General features: G+C 44.7%; 1 protein-coding gene across 4 annotated transcripts in view; it reads left to right on the forward strand.

Annotated features, from left to right (window-relative positions):
* The window catches only part of FKBP5 (FKBP prolyl isomerase 5), a 112078-nt gene extending 95207 nt beyond the window's left edge, over positions 1-16871 (forward strand). For all 4 annotated transcript variants that reach the window (XM_039235299.1, XM_039235298.1, XM_039235301.1 and 1 more), the window contains exons 8-12: positions 2082-2172; positions 3866-3949; positions 11416-11601; positions 13117-13356; positions 14636-16871. In XM_039235299.1, the coding sequence (XP_039091230.1) occupies positions 2082-2172; positions 3866-3949; positions 11416-11601; positions 13117-13356; positions 14636-14743 (709 nt within the window). In that variant the 3' untranslated portion in view covers positions 14744-16871. The remainder of the gene's footprint in view (positions 1-2081; positions 2173-3865; positions 3950-11415; positions 11602-13116; positions 13357-14635) is intronic.
* The last annotated feature ends 3701 nt before the right edge of the window (positions 16872-20572 follow it).

Here is a 20572-nt window from a genome sequence, read left to right on the forward strand (position 1 = left end):
CTTCAGTTGTCTGTAATCCCATTGATGGGAATTCAGGGCAGTTGGGTGCCTTCCTTGACCCATCCTGCATGTCCCCCACCCCTACCCTTGAGACTTCCATCTGTGAGTTCCCCTAAGGCAGCTTGTCTCCTCCTCAGCACGGCTGACATCTCGGGCCAGATATTTCTTGGTGGTGCGGTCGTGGGGCTGCCCTGTGCATTGCAGGGTGTTCGGCAGTGTCCCCGGCCTCTGCCCACGAGTAGCTCCCCCCTAGTTGTGGCAAACCCAGAACCTCTTGACACTGCCAGCTATCCCTGGTGAGGGAGGGGGGCTTCAGTTCACCCCTATTGAGAGCCCCTGGCCTGGGGCATGTGGCAAACTGTGCTGGCGTGTCCCCGCGTAGCACAGGCTCCAGTGCCGCATGCTTCAGCAAGCGTGGTCGTCAGGGACTCACCCACCCACCTGGTTCCTGGTTCCTGGCTCCTGGCAGTCAAGGATTATTCTGTTATTTATCAGATGGGAGAAACAAAATAGGAAATCTACGTATGGGTCTAAGAGCTTGAAGTAGAGACCTAGTCACGATTACCTAAAACTGGCTACTCATAATTATGTCCTCTTTGATTTCTTAGCTGAAGATACCCTTTGCCCTGCTATTAAAATGGCCACACCCCATTCCTACCAGCTCTCTTTGTGTCTCTGTGCCTCTCTCTGGCTCCAGCTTTCTTTTTCTTGTGTAATAGTGGAGGTGAGTAAGCATTTTCTTCCTGAAAAATTCAGGCAAGGGGTAAAGAAAGTGATGCGAACAGCAAAATAGGAGTGTTCCAGCTCCAGTCTTTTTTTTTTTTTTTTTTAACCTCAGAGAAATTTGGAAGTTTTAGCATCAACCTGGTTTTGGCATCTTTGAACCCATAACCTGAAAGTTTGCAGTACAATTCCATATATTTAAGAGTTGTTTGGCTTGAGGGGCGCCTTGGTGTCTCCGTTGGTTAAGCATCCAACCCTTGATTTCAGCTCAGGTCATGATCTCACGGTTCATGAGATCGGGCCCCGTGTCGACCTCCTGCACCAACAGCGTGGAGCGTGTTTGGGATTCTCTCTCTCTGTCTCTCTCTGCCTCTCCCCCACCCTCTCAAAAATAAACAAACAAACATTTAAAAAAATAAATCTTTAAAAAAGAGTAGTTTGGCTTGAAACTTCTCTTATATGCCAGGGAACACTGATAATATGCTGTGCGTTGTATGTACCCAATGCTGGGAAAACCGTTGGACCGGACAGACCAAACACCACCAGAATTTCCATTCTAGGATATTCTGGACCGCTTTGGATGTGTTTAAAGACCTTGAGTGATCCCAAAACAAAACAGCAAACAACTTATATATCCTTAGTTATCTTCATTAGTAAGTTTTGGCTAAAGGGTACAGTGTTTTGCAGTATGATAGCCACAGAGCTATGAGAGGATTTCTCTTGATGAGGTGTCAGAGCTTCCTGGGGCCGTTCTTTTTGATTATACACTTGTGATGTCATTCCTGTGTCCTGGCGTGCTTTTCAGATGTCTTGCAGAAACACTGGGAGGATGAATTTCCTTCCTGATGTGTGAGCCTCTCCCCCCACTTATCTGACTGGAAGTGCTACTACCGGAAGGAGACTGCGCTTTAAAGTGAAAAGCTTATTAAACAGAGCCTCTGATGAGTGAGGCTGTAACCATTACAGTGCCTGTCTTCTCGGTCCTCCTGCTTATAAAGCTTCGGGGACAAGTCCTCAGGGCCAGGCCATGGCTACTTTAGAAAAAGAACTAGATATAAAATCAAGCAGAGGAAAAGGCAGTGACGTCTAAAGTCACATCAAGCCAGCTTCCCCGAGGAGTACAGGTGTTACATTACGTGTGATCATGAAGGAGAAAAGAAAGCTAAATCGAGCCCGGCCTCTTCAACACAGCAGTGCTACTCAGCACTGTGGCTTGTGGCCAGCACCTGGCCCGTCTGCGGGGCCTGTGGGATGTGACGTGAGTGGCCCTACGTGCACGTGCTGGCTCGGAACACCAGAGGAAGTGCCTGGAAATATAGCAGTTCGTTAAAGCTTTGTTGTTCTACTCTCCATTTCAGATATGGTTTTGGAGAGGCAGGGAAGCCTAAATTTGGCATTGAACCTAATGCTGAGCTTATATATGAAGTTACACTGAAGAGCTTCGAAAAGGTGAGAAAATACCGGCTTCTCTGAAGTCATGGTCGATTTTTTTTTTTTCTCCATGCGCTTTCTGGAAATTACTTACCCCATTAGGTGGTGCGGGTAGAGATGGTTTTCACTCGCACACGGAGCTTTTCATGACTGAAGTTTGTATCTTGTCTCGGCCACGGCTCCCAGGGCACTGGTGCCACATGGTCGAGCTACAAGGAAGGAGCTCGGTGTTCTGAGTTTGTTCCTATGTGTCAGTCCTTTTTTTTTTTTTTTTTTACTTTTTTTGGGTAGAATCCAAGACTTGTTCCCTTATTTGTTCCTAGACTTGTTCTTTTTGTACTTTCTTTCCTGGGTCGAAGACAAAAAGGTTCACGTTCTGCCAAGCAGCTCCTTGGGGGAGTGGGGCGCAGTTCTCCAGCACTGAACAGACTGTACCCTTCCTGGGAGTCATGAGGGGGCCTTCACCGTGGCTCTGAGGCACCGTCCAAAAGGCAAGGCTCCATGGGCCACCAGGCTGTGTGACAGGGACACGAGACAAACCTGCCAACCCTGTGGCCTTTTCTTTTCCCTCCTGTCCAAGTCTAAAAGTTCATCACTTGCCTTGAGGTCCACGAGCATGAACTTGTTTCTGTCTCAGGCCCTCCTGTGGGGGCTCCTGGCAGCAGCCACTCCGACACACGCACAGTGTGTGTGTGCACTAGTTCTCGTGTCCGGCTACGGCCCCACTCCTCCCTGAGAGCCCCGAGAACTGCATTGCGCGTGCCTTTTTTATTCCCACAGTGCTGCCTCTATGTCTTTACATTAGGCTGTCGTCTGGAAATGGAACTCTTTATGTCTCATTAGGCGCCGAAGGGAAACCGTTGTCCCGGACGGCTGTAACTTTGGACTAAGGAAGTCAGGGTCAGACTGCTGTGGGATTCTCCCCCAACGGCGATGTTCCTGCTCATACCCTTACCCTCCATGTCCCCGCAGCAAGCATGTGGCCCTGTCGTGACTGTCCCTTGTCATCAGGTCACTTCTCCTGAAGACCTGCCAGCTCAGCTCTGACCCTCCGAAGCTGTCTTCACAGCACCAAGTGAAAGGGTCACGAAACCCTTTATTTATGGCTTTGAAATATATCCGCATCAGCTTTACCCTCCCAGTTAGGTTTTACTTGCTGTCCCCCAGATTACGTCTGCAAGCCGGTACAGTTTGGGAGCTTTAGTTTATCTGGTGGTCCAAAGAGGTTTCCGAGTAGAGAGACCGCTACATGATGTGGAATTTAAAAATTCCGTGTGAATATACAGCTGTGACTTGACGACCATGGTGTTCACATTTTAGAGTTGAAACCCCGAGGCTAGAGAGAAACGGTTTGCCCAGGCAGTAACGGCAGCTTACTGGTGAAGTGCACGGGAGGCAGAGGAGAGGTGCCTCGCCGAGTGCCCTCACCGGCCAGCTCTGGAGATGTGCTCTTTCACAGCTCACGACAGCCTAGACTGCTCACCGTACTTCTGTCTTGCTCCTCCTGAGCACTGTGGGCCGCACTGCAGCTCCGTTATCGTGGAAAGTGAGTTCCAGCCTAGCGGTGAACTGGCAGTAGCACACAGGTTTAAAAGCCAGTGTGTTTTGAGGCATGGATGTCCTAGAAGTAGCTGCTGTGTGTTCTTGCAGGCATCAGCTGATGCTTTTTCCTCCTCTGTTCATCTAACCTTGTTACAAATTTACACAACAGGCCAAAGAATCCTGGGAGATGGACACCAAAGAAAAATTGGAGCAGGCCGCCATTGTCAAAGAGAAGGGAACTGTGTACTTCAAGGTGTGTGAGTCCTCGTACAATCTTTTCCGTCTCAAAGAATTTATTCAAGTGTCAGTGAATTAATTGTGCTGATATTCCTTACTCTGAATTCTGTCAGCACACTTCTGGGTCAGAATAAGCCTGAATTTTTACACATCTGTCATTTTCAGTATAGAAATGGTGAGAAGGGATAATTAATGTGACAAAAGGAATACAGAAGCCCCTTTCGCAATCCTCCCCTAGATCGTAACCCTCCATAAAGGCAGACCCAGGTCTGTCTTATCCACCTGCCGCTGCCTCACCCAGGACCTAAGGCATCTTGTTTGGTACGTAGTTGGCACTCAGTGTTTGTGGAATGAAACAAAGACTGAATAGAATAATGGGTAGTAAGAATTCATAGAGGTAAGTTCCACATCATTTTCCTTTCCACTCTGTTGGTGAGGCCCCTAAGGCACATGGCAAAAGGAAGTGAAATTTGAGATTCCAGAAGAAACTGACAGGAGGAGAATATTAATTTCTTCCAGTGGCCAAGACGATCCTTCCATGCTTGGTTTTGTGAGGAATCTTGAGAAACTCCTGCATGATATTTGTTACTGATTGCTTCTTGAAAGTCCTTTCTTGTAATATCTAGAAATGTGTTCCTTTCTCACCTAGATCTTAAACCCCAGGTATAAGAGAGAAAGAAACAGCACTTGATTCCGTTCTAACCAGAATGTTCTGCCGGTTGCTTCCCCGGCCCCAGCTACGCATCTTCTCCACGTCGAGCAGAAAGTGAAAAAACAGAGTTTTGTCAAGATTTCTTTTTTTTTTTTTTCTTTTTTTCCATGGGCTGCAGTTCACGAGCAAAAGTAGATGGTGCTTTCAACCGTCTAAAACAGTGATGCGTAAATGTACTTCAGCCAGTCTTTCTGGAGTGGCTACTCTAAGACATGCTATTGCATGGACGACCTTGTCTGGAGGGAGGGGAAGCAAAGTTAACTCCAATGAAACAACTACAGAATTCTGTGAGACGGTATATAATCAGCACAGAAGTCACACAGCCTGAGGGCAACAAGTGTGCTTCTTGTTTTCCATACTGTAAGAACAGACCCGTTGTTTGGTCGTGATACCAATTTAGAGCAAGTGTATTGCATTAATGTAGTAGAGATAAATTTTGTTCTATAAAATTTGTTGAGTTGCGTGTGAGTGGGTCCTGGATCATAACTGAAAACCTATTTCTTGCTGTGGGTTTTAGCTAAACAAATCTGAAATCTGTTGATTTAGATAATGTATAATTATTTATATTAACTTATAGCTATTTATTAGATAGACTAAAATAACATATCAATCACCAGAAAGCATTGGGGAATGGTGGATTGAGCTCCAAATTGGGACAACCAGGCTTCATGACTTAAAATGATTTAAAGCTATTTAACATCCAAAGAGGTTATTTTCATGTGTGAAAAGTCATGGAGTTAGATTAGATGATCTCCAACTTTCTAGCCCTAAAATTCTGTGAGGTTTGAAACTCTTGAGAGCAAGTTTGATTTTTTTTTTTTTTAATTCTAACTGAAAAACATTGGATACTTCTAAGCTATTCGAGTAAGATTCCACAGGAGTTCTTTGTAGACTCAAATACACAATACATGAGAATCCAATATTTTTTTGTAAAATCCCTTGGGACCATAGGTCCTAAATGGTATTTCCCGTATACCTGGAGTCTATAAAAGTCCTTAATGCATTATTTGTATTTCCCCAAACTTCTAAATAGAATATTAATAGTTTGGGGATGGGGGAGTTGAAGCTTCCGGCATGTTGACTAGAATGCTATCCACTCTGCATAGTGACACAGCTCAGCTATTCAGAAGCTCTGATTGGTTGCCGGTGACTCAGAACTTTGGGGAACGTCATTGGTCATGAAATTATGTGGCAAAGCCATGTGCTATAAGCTGCATCCTAAACACACACACACAGCTGGCCCGAATCCGTGATCGGTAACAGAAAGCAGCCTTCAGTGCCCGTACAGACTTGACTTTGTCACTTCTAAGCACCCCAATTGCAATAATGGTTTGTGTATTTCATGATATTGTGAACCCTTTTAAAATTACTGATCTTTGGGGGCGCCTGGGTGGCTCAGTCAGTTAAGTGTCCAACTTCGGCTCAGGTCATGATCTCACGGTTCATGGGTTCAAGCCCCATGTTGGCCTCTGTGCTGACAGCCAGCTCAGAGCCTGGAGCCTGTTTCGGATTCTGTGTCTCCCTCTCTCTCTGACCCTCCCCTGCTCACACTCTGTGTCCCTTTCTCTCAAAAATAAATAAACATTAAAAACAACTTTTAAAATTACCGATCTTTGGGCAAAATCTGGATCGGCAGTCACACATATGGAACATATTATTTTTAACATGCAATTCGATAGGCAAAATCTGTCAAAACATTAGTCTGTTGGGGGGAAATTAATGGAAGGTTTAAAACCACTGACCTAAGACTTTTCTCCCAGAATGTCTCTGAACATTTTGTACTACTAGCAACTTCCCTGGAGGCACCTTCATAATTACATAATTATAGGTAAAAGATCCCAGCAGTGATCCTCGTTTTAGATGTAAGACTCCAGAATGGCCGGTAGTTTCCTATATACACGCTCTTTTAAAATTTCAGGGCAGGTTTCAGTCTGCCACACTGGCCTCCTGGGCCTCGTCTTTCCAGGGTGTTTGACTTGGCACGTTGTGCACATGCACAGAGTCCAGATGTGTGGGTGAGAACAGAGATGGGGTGAAATAAAAATCTACAGCTCGTGCCATCTGGTGCATTACAGCTCCATTCTTATTGACCTCTTGGTTTGGTTTACACATCAGTAGGTAAATTTCTCCCTTTAGTAGAGTTGAATTGCACTCAGTTGTAAAATGGGAATAATTTTGCTGTTTAGATTGTAAACTCCTCATATCAACCTCTTTTTAAAGAGAAGAAAGGCAGGAGAGGCTCCGAAAATAACAGATGACCACACACCATTGTGCAAGCCAATTAAACAGATGTGATTTTTGCCCTCATAGCTGATAGTATTCTGCAAGACAAGAGCATTAGCTCTCGTTCTTGGTGTTCTTGGTTTCGTCCGAGGAAGTCTGAGGACCCTGCGGTGATATGGGGTTCTTGCGCCCCCTTGTGCTCCTTGGGAAAAAACGCATTTCTCAGGCAAGCTGGTTAAGATCAACTGCTGAGCCCTTTTCAGACAAACAGGCCTTTGCTGTGTTTTGACTTTGCTGAACCAAAAAACCAGTGCTGTGATTTAGAAATAAGTCATCTATAATTCTAGGATTTTAGGTTAAAAAAAAAAAAAACTCCTAAGTCTCCACCCTGCCTTTTTTCTCCTCCCTCCATTCATTTAGTATAGGATTTCTCCCCCTTGGCACCACTGACATTTGGAGTGATCTCGTTCTGTTTTGCTGAGGGGCTGCCCTGTGCATCATAGGATGTGTAGCAACATCCCTGGATCCTACCCACCAAATGCCAGTAGCGCACACACCCCTGCAGTTGTGACAACTAAAAAAATGTCTCTAAACATCAGCAGATGTCCCCCAGGGAGCAAATCGCCCCCAGCTGAGAACTTTCGTTTTCATGCATTCGAAGCAGAAATCCCACAAAACAAGATTTTTGTGCATCAGAAGTTGAGCTCTTAAGAATTTTAAGTGATACAGATGAAAGTGCTTTCAAGAAATTAAAATGCTACATAAATGTAAAGGGAATATTGTGAAGTCTCTTTGTGGGATAGGGGTTTCTTTTGCTTTTTGGGGTTTTGTGTGTGTGTATGATTTTTGGTTTGAAACCGCAGCCTTATACCATTATTTAGAACCTACTGAAATGATAAGCTCTGGGTCCCTGTCCTCCCTGGCTTTTTTCTTGCCCCTGTAACAGCATACTAGGAGATCCTCAGAAAAGGTACTGGGTGCATTTGAGGAGGAGGAGGAAGCAGCAGCTAGGCATAACAGGGAAAATACCTGTCCTTCTTACCTAATCTCAATGAAATGATACCTTTCATTTCTACCCACATCTCGATTTTTGCTCTCAATGATAGAGAGCAAAATCTGGACATTTTGATTCCAGAGTTGTATCTTGGACCTTAATATTTCTTCAGCCCACCTTTCCTAAGGGCCTCTTTGTGCTACATATCTTTGGATAGTCCAAAGAGATGAGACATGCTTCCTGTCCTCAGACTGCTCACCGTCCAGCAAGAGAAAAGACAGTGACAGAAAGAAATGATAAACCCTGTAACTCGTGAGGACTTTTCTTTTTTGTAGTGTTCCAAAATAGGAATAGTAGTGGGTCTAAGGCTCTGGCAGAAGGTTAGTGTTCTCTTCATCACCCTGGGCCGCCACTTTGAAATACCATAGTCTGGGTGATGGAAACAACAGTTTCTCTCTCACAGTCCCGGAGAGTGCAAGTCCAAGTTCAGGGTTCCGGCAGGCTGGTGTGTCGTGAGAGCGCTCATCCTTGCCATGTGCACACGTTAGCTATCCTAGGTGCTCACAGCAGGGTTGAGAGAGGAAGCAAGTCCCGTGGTGTCTCTTACAAGGGGGCTAAGCCCATCGTGAGGGCCATGCCCTCAGGACCCCATCTAAGCCAGTTCACCTCCCAAAGCTCCCATCTCCAAATAACCATTGCACTGGAGATAGGCCCTCACCATGTGAATGAGGCTGGGGGACACAGTTCAGTCCATAGCACATACAATATGATTTCCTAAAAAGTCTCAGCATTTACTATGACAGGGCCTGTCTCCCTATTCTTATAAATAACCCAGATAGCAAATTTCTGAGGCAGAGAGGATAGTAGACTTCGATTTTAGTATACTTTTTCTTCAAAACACTTCGGAATTCTTTTTCGCTGCCCTTCTGCAGCAGAACTTGTGAGCTCTGTAGGTCTTCTGTTCCCTAAACGTCCCTTGTGAAGAGGGATGTTCGGCGGGGGGGGGGGGGGGGGGGTAGCCTGACTGCTTTCAGATCTAGGCTTTTCACGTGGAACTTCTCTACCCCATCCTCATCACTAAAACCCAACAGCAGGGCTGCTTTGTACAGGCGGAGCGCACTCCTTACGCCAGCCACTTGAAGCGCTTGATGAGAGGAGCATCCTCATAGATCCGCTCAGTTTTCTCTTGGTCATCGGGTGAGCTCTGGAGCGCATGTGGGGAGGCGGCTCCACATTGAGATATATACATGCTTTGACTACAGTGGGTCCTAGTGACGTAATCTGAACACTGTTCGTGGGTCTCACGTTCAGTCAAATACCCTCCAGGGTCTGGCTTCAAGTCTGCCATCTGGTAGGATGTGACTTCTGCTTTCCACCTTAACAGTCACCTCCTGCAGAGGCGACTCCTCACCTGTGCTCCGGCTTTATTTGTGTGCTTACCAGCTGTCACTTCTTTCTTTCATCTTAAAATGGCAGTAAATACGTTGTCTCAGCCCCCATAATTTCTGGTATAGAGTATATATAAAATTAACTCTACAGTTGATCTTCAGAAGTGTTCAAATTCTAATCGCTGAAGAGCAACAACAATATATTAGGGGAAGGATTTTTCTCCCGTAGTTAGCTAACATCCGTGTGATTTATGTCTCCTGGTTATTTCTATTGGATGCTGCTATTGAACTCTTATTTCCATTGTGTGTAGATCAGAGGTCAGCAGACTACAGCATGTATTGGTGACATTCTTCCAGTACACAGCCACACGCATTTACAGGTGATCCTTGAACAACATGGGTTTGAGCTACACTGGTCCACTTATATACAGACTTTTTTTTTTTATAAACTCAGTACAGTATCATAAATGTATTTTATGATTTCCTGAATAACCTTTTCTTGTTTTGAGCTTGCTTTATTGTAAGAATACTGTATATAGTACAAATAACATGGACAATGTGGTGATCAACCAGTCGGGCCCTTGGGTGGCTCAGCCAGCTGAGCATCTGACTCTTGATTTCAGCCCAGGTCATGGGATTGAGACTAGCATTGGGTTCTGTGCTAAGTGTGGAGCCTGCTTACGATTCTCTCTCTGTCTTCCCAGAGCCCCCCCGCTCCCCCCCACCACCACGGCCAGTCTCCCCAGCTGGCTTACTCGACTTCCAGTCAACAGTAGACTATTTGTAGTTAGGTTTTAGGAGAGTCAATAGTTACACACACTCATCAGCGAGATGCATGTCAGAACTCCAAGACTATCTCACCTCACACCTGCCAGAATGGCTGAAATCAACAACGCCAGAAACAGCAAATGTTGGGGAAGATGTAGAGAAAAAGGAACCCTCCCGCACTGTTGGTGGGAGTGCAAACTGGTGCAGCCACTGTGGAAAACAGTATGGAGGTTCCTCAGAAAGTAGAACTGCCTTATGGCCTAGTAATCACACTACTGGGGTATGTGCCCCAGAAATACAAAAACACTAATTCAGAGGGACGCCTGCATCCCTGTGTTTATAGCAGCACTGTTTACAGTAACCAATGGAAGCAGCCCAAGTGTCCATTGATACATGAATAACGAAGTGGCATGTGTGTCTATGTGTGTGTGTTACTCAGCCATTAAAAAAAGAATGAAATCTTGCAATTTGCAACAACATAGGTAGAATTGGAAACTATAGCTAAGTGAAATAAGTCCATTCGGAGAAAGACAAATACCATTTGATTTCACTCTTATGTATAACTTAAGAAACAAAACAAATGAGCAAAGGGGAAAAAAGAGAGACAAACCAAGAAACAAACTCTTCACCGTAGAGAACAAACTGATGGTTGTCAGAGGAGTGATGGGTAGGGGGATGGGTGAAATAGGTGATGGAGACTAAGGAGAGCACTTGTCATGATGAGAAAAATGAATACATAAAACAATTAAATTATTTTAAAGATAAATGTACCCCAATTTCTGACCATATGGGGAGTCCGCACCCCATCCATGTTTAGGGATCGAGTGTATTTATATATTGTCCGTAGCTGCTTTTGCACTACTGTTGACAAGACTTGCAACAGATTGTTCAGCCTGCAAAGCCTCAAATATTTATCTGCCCCTCTACAGAAAAAGGTTGCCCACTCCTGGTTTAGAGAACTAAGATTTGCTGTGTCTCTGCCAGAACGTAGTCCACTGTGGAGTGCTTCTCCTCAGGAGGAAGGAGAAAAGTAACTACCCTTCGAGTAAACTAGTGATCTAGTCTAAAACTACTCCCAGCCTTTTCAAAGTCTGCAAAATACCAGCACCCAAGAATGTAACCCAAAGCCTTGATGCCCCCTCGCTGGGAGGGCTGTCCCCTGTGAGCTGGAGAACAGCATTGTACGGCACACTGTCCTGAACCAGCTCCCAGGCCACCGGCCCTGCGCAGAGAAGGGGGAAAGGGGGTCTGGACAGCTGTCTCCTAAGAGCAAAAAGAAATGATCAAATAACATGGTTTGAGGATTTAGTTTTCTCCGGGAGGCCTGAGTTTATATTTATTTGGTACACTCTCGACCCTGTACAAGTAATCCCTAGCTTTTTTTTTTTCTCCCCTAGGGAGGCAAGTACATGCAGGCCGTGATTCAGTACGGGAAGATTGTATCCTGGTTAGAGATGGAATATGGCTTATCAGAAAAGGAGTCTAAGGCTTCTGAATCGTTTCTGCTGGCTGCCTTCCTGAACCTGGCCATGTGCTACCTGAAGCTCAGAGAATACGCCAAAGCTGTCGAATGCTGTGATAAGGTAAAGAGTATCTGCGTGTGAACTGGCCTTGACACATTCCCGATCTTTTTTTCCATTTCCATACTTAGTCTTTGTACTTTGCTGCTGCTTAGCCAAGGGGTGGAGGGCTTTTCATTTTGCTTTGTTAATATTCCTTTGTTTGCTTGGGATTCTTTGTTTCTCCTTATGAATTGGGAAGTTCAGAAAGATTACAGCTACATTAGACTTTTCTGATGCCCAGACTATAATACGCTATGAATAAAAGTTAAGATTTTTTTCATCCATGTCCTTCCTTAAATCTTTGGCATTTGGTATCAGATTGGACATATAACTCTTGTGTGTTCAATTTAATAAGAACAGATTTCACTTCAGCCTTTCAGAACTTGAGTATGGTAGAGTTCAGCTGCTCACATAGAGGACTATACAGGTCACTTCTGTATATTTCCGGCATTGTTTCTACAGGCTAAATTTCTAGGAATGGAAATATAGAGTCAAAAAATAGAATTATTGAGGGGTGCCTGGGTAGCTCAGTCAGTTAAGCATCCAACTCCTGATTTCAGCTCAGGTCATGATTTCATGGTTCATGAGTTCAAGCCCCGCATCGGTTTTACACTGACAATATGAGCCTGCTTCGGTTACTCTCTCACCTTTCCCTCTGCCCCTCCCCCACCTTTCTCTCTCAAAATAAACTTAAAAATATAGGATTATTGGATATTATCCATGGGCTTTTTTTCCCCCCTCAGTAGTATAGGCAACAAAAAGTTATTTTCATTTTTCTTTCTTGGTCACTGATGAAATTATACATCTTTTCATCATCAGCCGTTTGCATTTCACCTGTGAATTCCTGTTCACATCCTTCAACTAGATGATTGGTCTGTTTCATATTGCCTGAGGCAGTCTGTACATTATTACTGTTGACCCTTTGTCTGGCTGTAGGGACCTTTTGTGTTTTGATGTGAGGTAACAACTTAACTCATTTTCCATGTTCATAGCCAGTGTCTCAGCCCCAGTATTGCAAAGCTAGTCCTTTCCCTACCGATTTGTATTCACACCTTAGCCACTGTTAAATCTTTTACGTACGTACACATGAATCTGCTTCTGCATGCTTTGCTCTTTTCCACTGCCCTTTTTGTCCATGGACTAGCAATCAAACTTTTAATTTCAGTGCTTTCAGAGTGTATTTTTTTCTGTGGTAGGTCATGTCCCCTCTCATTATTTTTGTTTTCCCAAAATTTTCTCAGCCATTCTTGGGCATTTACTTCTTCTGTTGAATTTTAAAATGAATTTCTCAAGAGCTTCTCCCCCCAAAGCCCCCTTGGAATCTATGTAGAAATTGTATTAAGTGCAGAAGTTAATGTGGGTATAGTTAGTTGGATTTTGATCGGTAGTATTTAATTACCTTGAGCCTCATCTCTTCAATACGCTTTTTCCAATTCCCTTGCCCAGGAAGCTTCGGTAATTTATTTAAATACTGAATTTCTTCAAAACACACAGGTTACACTCATCCTTTCTAAAATGTAGACCATCTGTCTCTAGGCGCTTGGACTAGACAGTGCCAACGAGAAGGGCTTATACAGGAGAGGGGAAGCCCAGCTGCTCATGAACGAGTTTGAGTCGGCCAAGGGCGACTTCGAGAAAGTGTTGGCAGTGAATCCCCAGAATAAGGCGGCGCGACTGCAGATTTCCATGTGCCAGAAAAAGGCGAAGGAGCACAATGAGCGGGACCGCAGGATATACGCCAACATGTTCAAGAAGTTCGCAGAGCAGGACGCGAAGGTATACACAGAACTATCTTTCGGGGGGGGGGGGAGGGCAGGGGGGGCCTCAGCCAGTTAGGCCTCTGGCTCTTGATTTTGGCTCAGGTCATGATCCTGGGGTCTTGGGATCAAGCCTTATATCAGACTCTATGCTGAGCGTGGAGCCTGCTTGGGATATTCTTTCTCTTCCCCCCACCTTCTGCCTCCCTCCCCACTGTAAAAATATAAATTTGGAGGGGCACCTGGGTGGCTCAGTCGGTTAAGCATCCAACTTCTGCTCAGGTCATGATCTCACGGTTCACAAGTTCGAGCCCCGCATCGGGCTATGTGCTGACAGCTCAGAGCCTGGAGCCTGCTTCGGATTCTATGTCTCCCTCTCTCTCTGCCCCTACCCCACTCTCACTCAAGAATAAATAACCATTAAAAAAATTTTTTTTAATGATAAATAAATTTTTTAAAAAGGTTAAACATGGGGCACAAGGACAGGTAGACAGCCCAAGATGCACAAGAATGGGAAGAATGATATCTGATCTGAGGCTGTTTTGGATCCGGAAGTAGAACCGGGCTTTTCTACTCACCAGACACAGAGTTGTAAGGCACTGATACATCCGTGAAAGAAATTGAGGAAAATGAGTTCCCTAGAGACATCCTAAAGTTTTTGTTTTTAAAAAAAAATTTTTTTTTTCATTTTGAGAGAGAGAGAGCATGACCAGGGGAGGGGCAGAGAGAGAGGGAGACACAGAATCCAAAGCAGGCTCCAGGCTCTGAGCTATCATCACAGAGCCCAACATGGGGGCTCGAACTCATAACCGTGAGATCATGACCTGAGCTGAAGTCGTATCCTCAACCGACTGAGCCACCCGAGTGCCGTAAAGTTTGTTATTTTTTAAAAGTCAGAGACATCAGGTGTTTTTTCAGATAGTACGTCTTTGTTGAGACTTTTTTCCCCATCCCATTTTCCCCAGGGATGGGCTGTGATGGGGAAGCCCCGTGTCATAACCCTTTACTTTGCCGCCCTCCCCCCCAGCAGAGTTGTTCTCTGGTCCTGAGTGTACTGTCTGCTCCCAGCTTCTTGGTGGCAGGCGTCCCTGGGGCAGGCTAGTTGTCACCCAGGAAAGGTGAAAGCTGCCTGCTCTGAACTATTGGCAGTGCTGCCCTGACCTCCCAGGCCTGGCAACCCCAGTAAGGTTATCATCATGTCCCCATTTCATGCCTGACGGTCAGGAGGAGCCAGGAATCACTTCAGTGTTTCAGTTCCTTTTTCCTCTGACCCTCTTGATTTCTTACTTCTTCCTCAGGAAGAGGCCAGTAAAGCAATGGGCAAGAAGACTTTAGAAGGGGTCGTCACCCGTGAAAAAGAAACAGAGGGGCAGGCAATGGAAGAAAGAGCCGGAGGCCACGTATGACACCACGCAAAGGAGGGAAGAGCCCTGATGAACTCGGCCCCTCCTCCACGGGCTTGCACCCTACTCAGGACTAAACAGTGTTTAATGTAAAGTTCGTTGTAGTCTGTGTGATTCTGGAAGCAAACGGCAAAACCGGTGGCTTCCCAGAAAACAGCCACCCTGCTGCTGCCCAGTGCTCTCCTGGAGGGTGGGCGTGGGACCACTCCAGGTGGAACAAAATGGAAATGGCTGTTGGTGTGGCGAGACTGAGCCAGCAGCTCGAGTCCAGCTCATTTCATTGTATGTCAACCTGCGAGATCTAATTCAAGGTCCTTGGAGATAATCCTGACAATTTGGGGCTATCTGTTAGGTTTTACATTCGATTGAACTTCAGTAGCACTGCAGAAACCTAAAAACAAATGCATAATGGAGTTCTCCTTTCCTACAGTTGGGTGGGGGAGCGGAGGAGAGGGTTTGGTTTTTTTCAGTGACCGAAGTGCTAGCATTTTTAACCAACAGAGCCTATAGTTGAGGGGTCTGGAATCCCCTCGGGGCCTCGGCAGCCCCAGACCTGAAAGCCAGAACCTCAGAGGCCACCTGCTTGCTGACGGAGCCAAACTCCCTCCTCCCTAAGCCAGCCTCCCTGAGAGAGTGGGTTTCTCCTGTACCCAGCTGTTCCCGAAACATCCTTCAGCAACGATAATGAGCAGAGGGAGCGTGTGGGCCAGCTTTCCCTGCCTGACATGAAGCTCTGAGCTGCCAGAGTGAGAAGAGAGCCATGAGAATTGTGCTTTCCCCTCCTCTGGCCCTTCCCAGAAGGCATGCGGAATGTAGCACAGCTACCGCTTCCTTTCTTCTTTCCACTCTAACCATTGCCATTAAGAATTTAAGACTTATTCTTATAATATCTCTGACCTGGAGTGGATTTAGTTACGTATCCATTTATCCATTCAGGATCCATGTGGGGTTTTTTTTGTTTTTTTTTTTTTTTTGGTCTTTTAAAAATTACTGCCTCATAAACCTGTATACTGATTTATGGAACTTTATTTACACTCCTCTATTATCATGCAAAAAATTTTTTGACTTTCTACTGCTATGCGTAGCTTAATTTTTAAAAACAAGGTCTGTGGAACCGTAAGAGTAAGTCGTTGCTCCTTGTGCATGAAGGTTTTCCTCGCAGGTCGGCACTCAGTAGCTCTCTCCTGCTGCTGCTAGCTCCTTGGTTCTGCTGTGGGCTGTGAAAAAGAACCGAAAACCGCTTCCTGTGCAGGCACATCTCGCCTAAAAGCTCCAGTACTGGGGCAGTGAATCAGGGCAAGTCTTAAAATACGTATATACACAGCGGAATCTGGGTCCTTACGGGTAAGCGAGATGGAGCGTGGCTTTCTCTCCCCACAGCCCAAAGCGCTCGTGGGAGTGTGTCTGCAGCCAGAGGAAACTGCCGCTCCAACCTGGAACATCTCACTGTGTAAAACCCTAAAGAACACTGGCACTTAACTTCGTTTTTACTCTTACGGAGGTTTTAACAAAACACTTTTGTTAGGTTAGGACCCATACAGCAACCTAAAAAAATCATTTTATTTTCTACCAGTTCTCTGCTCCATGGAACAAATGGAATGAAATTGTGAGTTTCTCTTTTGAAAACTAGAATCCTTTTAGTTCCTCACTTTTGTCTTTTTTTTTTTTTTTCTTTTCATGAGATTTCTTCAAACGCCCCAGTCTCGCCTAGGAAATATGAAAAGCAAAAGTTGATTTTGCTTTGTTTGCTTAACTGTTTAGTATTTGTAGCTCTGTTGACTAGAGCATGACTCCAGTGAGGCCAAAACTGAGATTTCATCCTATAAAGGCCAGTTAGTGTTTTGCAGGTAACAAACAATTCCAAAAATCAGATCACCCCAGCCAACTGTCTCCCAAGTGTGTGTTATGGGTCACAGCCAGGGGTGGGGGGGTGGGGGGTATACAGGTGGATCTGAGCAAACGATTGTGGGTGCCCATTGCCACTCGAGAAGAAGAAACGTCCTATATTCTTGTATCAAATTGAATAATCTTCATTTGTCTAGAAATCAGGTGTCTTTGAACCATCTTTTAGACCGCATGTGGAGTGGTAAGGCAGCATATGATGAATTAAAACTTGTTTTTAAAAACATCATTCAGATAGACTTTTTTGTGTTCCTCAAATAAATTTTAAAAACAACCAAACCAAACACGAATTTCCCATTCTTGGTTTTGCCTCCGTCGTCTTCAGGAAAAGTTGTTTTGCTTGGAAAACCATGGGGCCCAAAATGAAGACATGTGACATCAGAAAATTGGTTGGGGGCCATATTGTCTTCCTTGCTCTGAGGACAGCTGGAAACCAGCGTGAGACTAAAGGTGACGGGATGATGCATCTTTGCACAGATGAACACCATAATCAGAAACGAGGATTTTGAACATGCCACCATTTTAACTGATTGTAAGGTTCAGTTTGAGAAACTGCCCTCTAGTAAATATGTAAAACCCAAGCATGCGTGTCCTCCCAAGTAGCATATTCCATCAGATACTCCTGGTAGCATACTCTGAAGGCCAAAGGAGAGGTCACGTGTTTTGCAAAAGAAAGGTGGGATGGTGACGAGCCTATCTCCAGTAGCACTACAGGCATCTGTAGATAGGTCACTGCAGGCTCCAGAGACCTTATCTTTTATCCCTTTGAACTCCTTGCTTCATCCTTGGGTTTGAATTTTACTTCTACCCCTTTGCGGCTAAATTATTTGAAAATGAAATAATTAGCTTTACTTGCATGATTTTTTAAAACATTTTTTAACTTATCTTGAGATAAAGGAGGGATCCCCAGCAGGTTCCTGTCTGTGCAATGTGTGGCTCAAACCCACCGACTGTGAGATCATGATCTGAGCCGAAATCAAGAGTCAGATGGTTAAGGGACTAAGCCACCCAGGCGCCCCTGCATGTTTTTTCTACACAAATAATGCACATGCTAGGGGTATTAAGGATAGCTAGCTAGAGGTGGTTTCCCAGCTGTGACCTGGGTAATTGAAGGCAGACTGCATCCACTCCAGAAATGAGGAGTGTCCAATGAAGAGCTTTATCCACATGTATTCAGCCTTTTTAGCATCGTGCATTAGAATTTATGACTGGCAATCCTGGGAGACCCTAGCATTAATGACAACATGCACTAAATTCAAACCGATGAGTCTATTCAAACCATAGCAGGTTACTCATCCACCATTTCAGCGTGGAGCCTGAAGCAAGGATAGATCTCATGAATGAGCTCATGACCTGAGCCAAAATCAAGAATTGGACACCAAACAAAATCACCCAAGCACCCCAAAGTAAATACATGTAAAAGCTGGTATTGCAATCCCTATCAAAATAACACCAACATTCTTCACAGAGCTAAAACAAGCAATTTTAATATTTGGAACCACAAAAGACCTCAAATAGCCAAAATACTGTTGGAAAACAAATCTGGAGGCATCACAATCCTGGACTTCAAGCCATCTTACAAAGCTGTAATCATCAAGACAGTGTGGTACTGGCACAAAAACAGACCTGTAGATCAATGGAACAGAATAAAGAACCCAGAAATGGACCCACAAACGTATGGCCAACTAATCATTGACAAAGCAGGAAAGAACATCCAATGGAAAAAAAGTCTCCAGCAAATGGTATTGGGAGAACTGGACAGCGACCTGCGGAAGAATGAACCTGGACCACTTTCTTACATCATATACAAAAATAAACCAAAAAAAAAAAAAAGGATGAAAGGCCTAAACAAGACAGGAAACCATCAAAATCTTAAAGGAGGGGCACCTGGATGGCTCAGTCGAGCATCCGACTTCTGCTCAGGTCATGATCTCACAGTTTGTGGGTTCGAGCCCCTCATTGGGCTCTGTGCTGACAGCTGACTCAGAGCCTGGAGCCTGTTTCGGATTCTGTGTCTTACTCTCTCTCTGACCATCCTCTGCTCATGCTGTCTCTCTCTCAGAAATAAGTAAAATGTTAAAAAAAAAAATTTTTTTAATCCTAAAGGAGAAAACTAGCAACAACCTCTTTGACTTTGGTCGCAGCAACTTCTTACTTGACATGTCTTCAAAGGCAAGGGAAACAAAAGCAAAAATGAACTATTAGGACCTCATCAAGATAAAAAGCTTCTGCACAGCAAATAATCAGCAAAACTAAAAGACAGCTGATGGAATGGAAAGAGATATTTGCAAATGACTATCAGATAAAGGGTTTGTATCCAAATCTAACAAGAATTTATCAAACTCAACACCCAAGAAACAAATAATCCAGCGAAGAAATGGGCAAAAGACATGAACAGACACTTCTCCAAAGAGGACATCCAAGATAGCTAACAGACAAATGAAAAGATTCTCAACATTGCTCATCATCAGGGAAATACAAGTCAAAGCCACAATGAGATACCACCTCACACCTGTCAGAATGGCTAAAATTAACAGCTCAGAAAACAACAGGTGTTGGCAAGGATGCAGAGAAAGGGGAACCCTTTTTGCACTGCTGGTGGAAATGCAAAGTGGTGCAGCCACTCTGGAAAACAGTGTGGAGGTTCCTCAAAAAATTAAAACCCGGGGCGCATGGGTGGCACTCAGTTGGTTAAGTGTCCAACTTTGGCTCAGATCATGATCTCATACCCTGCACTGGGCTCTGTGCTGACAGCTAGCTTTCAGAACCTGGAGCCTGCTTCAGATTCTGTGTCTCCTCCTCTCTCTGCCCCTTTCCGAAAATAGAACTACTCTACAACCCACCAAGTGCACTGCTAGGAATTTATCCAAGGGATGCAGGTGTGCTGTTTTGAAGAGGCACGTGCAGCACAATGTTTATAGCAGTGCTATCGATAATTGCCAAAGTATGGTAAGAGCCCAAATGTCTATCAACTGATAAATGGATAAAGAAGATGCAGTATATAGATACAATGTAGTATTACTTGACAATCAAAAAGAATGAAATCTTGCTATTAGCAACAACGTGGATGCAACTAGAGGGTATTATGCTAAGCGAAATAAGTCAGAGAAAGATATATGATTTCACTCACATGTGGAATTTAAGAAACAAAACAGATGGACATAGGGGATGGGAAGCAAAAATCAGATAAACGGAGAGAAACCATAAGAGACTATTAATACAGAGAACAAACAGGTGCTGGCAGGGTACTGGGTGGGGGATGGGCTAAATGGGCGATGGGCGTTAAGGAGGGCACTTGGGATGAGCATTGGATGAATCACTAAATTCTACTGAAAAATAAAGGCCTATATTTTCTCTGAATAAAATTAAAAGCTGGTATTATAACAATGGTTTATAACAGCACTGTTTTTTTACATGATTTAAGAGAATAATGCATTTGGGGCGCCTGGGTGGCTTAGTCGGTTAAGAGTCCGACTTTCGCTTAGGTCATGATCTCGCGGTTGGTGGGTTCGAGCCCCGCGTCGGGCTCTGTGCTGACTGCCGGCTCAGAGCCTGGAGCCTATTTCAGAGTCTGTATCTCCCTCTATCTCTGACCCTCCCCTGCTCACGCTGTCTCTCTCTCTCCTAGAAATAAATAAAAATTTTTTAAAAAATGCATTAAAAAATTTTTTTTAATGTTTTATTTTTGAGAGAGAGAGAGAGACAGTGTGAGCAGGGGAGGGTCAGAGAGAGCGTGAGACACAGAATCTGAAACAGGTGCTAGGCTCTGAGCTAGCTGTCAGCACAGAGCCCAACGCGGGGCTCAAACCCACGAACTGTGAGATCATGACCTGAGCTGAAGTCGGACGCTTAACCAACTGAGCCACCCAGGAGCCCTGAGAATAATGCATTTTTAAGGGGAAAAAAAAACAAACAAACCGGGGCACCTGA

The sequence above is a fragment of the Hyaena hyaena genome, unplaced genomic scaffold, assembly GCF_003009895.1.
Source record: "Hyaena hyaena isolate Hyena2069 unplaced genomic scaffold, ASM300989v1 scaffold_96, whole genome shotgun sequence".
In the NCBI taxonomy this organism is placed as follows: Eukaryota; Metazoa; Chordata; class Mammalia; order Carnivora; family Hyaenidae; genus Hyaena; species Hyaena hyaena.